General features: G+C 39.1%; 1 protein-coding gene across 1 annotated transcript; it reads right to left on the bottom strand.

Moving 5' to 3' along the window:
- Nucleotides 1-1,279: 1,279 nt before the first annotated feature.
- On the bottom strand, nucleotides 1,280-2,937 carry LOC104429090 (protein trichome birefringence-like 19). The gene is made up of 2 exons (XM_010041991.3): nucleotides 2,321-2,937; nucleotides 1,280-1,765 (listed from the first exon to the last, which is right to left on the bottom strand). The coding sequence occupies exons 1-2, from the start codon at nucleotides 2,846-2,848 to the stop codon at nucleotides 1,280-1,282; spliced, it is 1,014 nt and encodes a 337-aa protein (XP_010040293.2). The 5' UTR covers nucleotides 2,849-2,937.
- Between the last annotated feature and the right edge of the window lie 1,753 nt (nucleotides 2,938-4,690).

Here is a 4,690-nt window from a genome sequence, read left to right as displayed (position 1 = left end):
CAAGCACATGTTAATTCACGACACAAACCAAGATCACTAGGCCAAAAGCTTTCATCTCAAGCACCAACAACGTAGCCAACAGAATAAGAGCACAAGTCCGAAAAAGAGAATGCTTACACAAGCCAAACAGCCACCAAATTCGACCAACTAAAACTTCTCATTACACTCGGATCTCAAAGAAGCGAAACAATCCCAAAAGTTTCAGATCGAATGCCACAAGACGAGCAATGCACATTATATCTTAACAATCCAAACATGCATGGCCCAATCAGCCCCACATTCATAGGATCGTACAGTCAATCAAACAATTCAAAGATGAAAACAAAGCATTGTTAACCAAACCGAAGTATCGCCCTTCAAGGATAAAATCAAGATTTACCAAAATTTACCTGATAAATTAGCTAGAAACACAATGTCACAAGCATTCTCAAAGACTACCTCCAAATGGATTGATCATACTAAAAGTGAAATTCCAAACACTGACTAATGAATTCATCAATGAAAAATATAAAGTCATTGAGTGCCCCAAACTCCATTCCTAGATGCATGCTTACCAAATAATAATTACAAACTTGAGAGAGAAAACACTATTAAACATCCGCCTTCCTCTCGGAAAGACATAGATGATGAAGTTTCAAAGAACAATTTTACCTAGCACTTGATAACCTTACCAAAATGATCAAAAGCTCTTTTTCGTTAATGCTCAGCAATGTCGCATGGCAAACCATCCACGAATATGCAAAACTTGTCCTTCACCATCTCCAAATCCTTGTTCAATTCCAAGGTCGGTGGAAGCACCAACAATTCCAACTTTGAAAGCTTTAAGGCAATTATCCTTAAGATTGTTGTGAAAAAGTATTATAATACATAAAATAATAATAATTATTGGAAATACATTACAAAAGATTAGAAAATAAAATGAAATGTCTGAGGCGTGCAAACACTGTCCTTAAGGATAATTCCGCCCCTCGGAGTACGAAACTCAGTGCGTAAGGCTTCGGCGGCTATCCTCCCAAGATACAACAGACTTTCTTCTATACTCTACACTGAATATTAGAAGGAAACAGAACAACTTTTGTGTATAACCCAGAGCAAAGAAAAGGAAATATGTGAGAACATATTGTATCTACTAAGATTGTGGTTTGAAGTTTAATTTATATTAAACAATGAAAAGAGAGAGCCGTTAAGAGATCATCATAAATCAATTGGTAATTAAAAAGATGACCGTTATAAAATAATGAAGAATTTATGAAGTAATAAATCAAAAGTGATAAAGCTGTTAGACGACCGTTATACAACCATTAGAAACCGTTATATGACCGTTGAAAAAGCCGTTACAAAAATGATGACTTTCATGACGATCATAATTTCTAATAAATATTCCAAAACTACTGAAATATCCAACAGTGGGTAGCGCCGCTTGATATGCCTGGAACCTCGACACCTTGGTCACGTTGTCCTGCCCGCATGCTGAACAGCCCAGGAGCCGCCTGTTCCGGTAGTAGATGAGCGGGTGGAAGAACCATTGGCCAGCCGAGATGATGACATAGTCAAAGGCGCTGATCTCAGCGGACCAAGAAGGGTGGGGCTCGTCTAGGTGGAGGGTGAGGATGCCGTTGAGGGTCTGGCCACCGCAGGCGTCGGTGGTGCGGACCAGGAAAGGGGCCCAGAAGGTGCCTAGGGTTAGGTTGTGCTTGGGGAGGTACCACCGCTTGAAGTTGTAGTCCGTGGTGTACCGGAGAGATATGTCCTCCGGTTGGTCTACCTAATGATTTTACACATATAAAACGCGGTAAGATCAAAGATGAAATTACAACATAACTTAAAAGTCAACCTTACTAGAGAATTTTGTATATATAAGTTATGATTGATATAAATACACTCATCACTATCTAGGCAAGTATTTTTCCTAAGGTACAGTCAAAAAATTTATTATGATATTCCCGAAAATATAATAAGTCCTTGTTTTGTTCGCTCTTGCGTCGTTTTTAGAGCAATAATTAGGAGAAAGGGAGTCGTGGGCATATCATTTTCTGCTCTTAAATTTCCATTAAAAATAAGAAAAGGTCATTCTAAGAACAGCTCATATTGACTTAGCGCATTTCTCTGCCCACAACTCAGACACTGTAAGCAATCGGTCAAATCGACGTAAAACTAAATTCTGCAGACGAGAAAATTCATTGGCCAGGGCTCATCTTGAGTATAATCACATGATAAACAAGGTCGATCGTAAGTAGTTTTTCATGTTTTGAATAGAGGAAGTGATTAGTTCGTGGCGATTAGAATAATCTAGTCAACCGTAACTGGATCGAGCACTTACGCTGGACAAGAGGCACATTAGGGACTGCATGTGGTTCCTCCCCAGAGAGTCGCCAACGAAGGCGATTGACTTCCCTCGCGTCATCTCAGCGAACTCGGCAGCGTCGAACGGCGGGAGCTCGCACCCGTCCAGCTCCCAACGCCACTTCAGGAACTCCATGTCGGGCCTCCCGAACTTCATGCAGTTCTGCTGGTCGCTCATCGCATAGCAAGTCTCGTTGGTGTAGTATGTCGGCGCGTCCGGGCGGTACACCCATTTCCCCACGAACACGTCACATTTCTTCTCCCTCACCACCGGCACTGCCGCCCCCGATACTGTGTCCTCGGGGCTGCCGTTCTCGTCCTCCATCAACCGTGCCGGAGGATAATCTTGAGGCTGGACGGGCGAGCTCACAACGAGGAGCCATAGAGGGATCGCGGCAAGAAGAATCCCGGCTGGAACGATTACCGCCGCGTTCCTGAAGTTGACACCTGTGCTGTGCTGCGGCGCGTTCCTATCGCCGTGATGCTCTGAGAGCGGGACCTTCATGGCGGATAAGGGGTGTGTGTACGGTGTTCGTGCAAGTGCGAGCGAGCGAGCGAGAGAGAGAGAGAGAGAGAGAGAGAGAGACTCTTCTAGGCGTGCATGAAAGTTACGTCGAAAAATATGAGGTCGGCGTTTAGGACTTCGTATTTGGAATCAAAGCATTTAAAAATATTTTTAGTCGTTTCGAAGCCACTGCTTCTTTTGTCGTTTGTGTCGTGTTCTTTTTTTCCGTGTCTTTCTTTAAGCCCCCGTTAGGTTGAAGCACCAACGGCAATGGCGAGCGCATGACATACGTCTCAAGAAGCGAAGTTCACAGGGATTATATTACAAAAGATATAGAGAAAATGACACAAATAATTCTTAAACTTTGATTAAATGTGTAATGTGATATCTAAATTTTAGTTTAATATGTAATGTAGTTTCTGAACTTTTTATTTGTTCAATATAGTCCCTAAATTTTTGTTACATATTCAATGTAGTGTTTGAACTATGTAAAAATATTCATTATAGCCCTTTTATCAATTCAAGATTATGGACAAAATTGAATATTATCATATACTCTAAGAAATAAATTGAATATACATCAAAAGTGCGGGAATTACATTGAACAAATTCAAAATTTAGAGATCACATAGCACATTAAGCTAAAATTCATTGACAACATTACACATTAAGCCAAAATTTAAAGATTATTTGTGTCATTTTCCAAAGATATAAGACTTGTATCACAAAAGATATGCGTATGAACATATTAGAAAACCATACGTTAGCATATCTAATCACTCGCCAAAGTTCGACGTGGATTGATTAGAATAAGAGATTTCCTTTTTATATATCATGAAAATTGGACTTTAGCCATAAAATGTGATGTAACAGCTCGATGCGTCTAGACATAAACTCCAGCGTTGTGCACGAATTAAATAGGAGAATGAGAGGAGGCTAAGACAAAAACCAATAATTCATGAATAAATTAAAGGCAAGTGGAGTAATGCCAATATGCCATTTTCTCTTCTGGTGAGACATCGCTGCACACCAATTGAATAGCAAGAATGGCAACGTCCACGGGGCTTATCGTTTCTTGTTAGAGAAAGAGATTAGTAGCTCGTCGTTGTTCATGTGGGGAATATAAAATTAGGTTAGAACGGTACGTCATTGTCTTTATTGCATTCTTTGATGGGTTCCAAATCTACTTTCATAAATAGTAAGTTGCGTTGATCGATCCTTTTTTTTTTTTTTTTTTTTTTTGTATATTTGATCTCAATGTGTTTAGCTTTATATATGGAAAATTATGTCATCATGTTTTGTTTTATATTTTTTTCTAATGGTCTAATTTCCCAAAACACCCAAAACTTTAGATGTAACTCCAATTCTATCGTGAACTTTTTTTGTCTCATAAAAAATACTCAACTTTTACTCATCTAAAAACTGCCAGAAATTTACTCAAAATTATTGATATCAAAATCAGTTAGAGGTTCATTATCGAAGCCAGTATTTTCACCAAACAACCTCACCTTGAAAGGAACAACAGCAACCTCCTAATGTTGATGATATCAAAAAAATCAGTGGCGATATTTGGATACTTGATCAGATTTAAGATTAAAGTGAAAATTAGGGATTCTTTATGGGACAAAAAAAATTCAGGATAAAAACCTAAAGTTGAGCGTTTTTCAAAGGAATGAGCCCTTTTCCTAATTGATTTCCCATGTCAACCGCTACAAATGTACGACCAAAAATAAAGTTGATTTTACTTCTAAACGTTAACGTTTTTGTCAAAGTGCTCTCGTTAATGAAGTGCATCGATTGGTGGATCCAAGTTTAGATTAATGTGTATGGATTAAAGAAATG

This window comes from Eucalyptus grandis, chromosome 9, assembly GCF_016545825.1.
Source record: "Eucalyptus grandis isolate ANBG69807.140 chromosome 9, ASM1654582v1, whole genome shotgun sequence".
NCBI lineage: Eukaryota > Viridiplantae > Streptophyta > Magnoliopsida > Myrtales > Myrtaceae > Eucalyptus > Eucalyptus grandis.
This window is presented reverse-complemented; position numbering and strand designations above follow the sequence as displayed.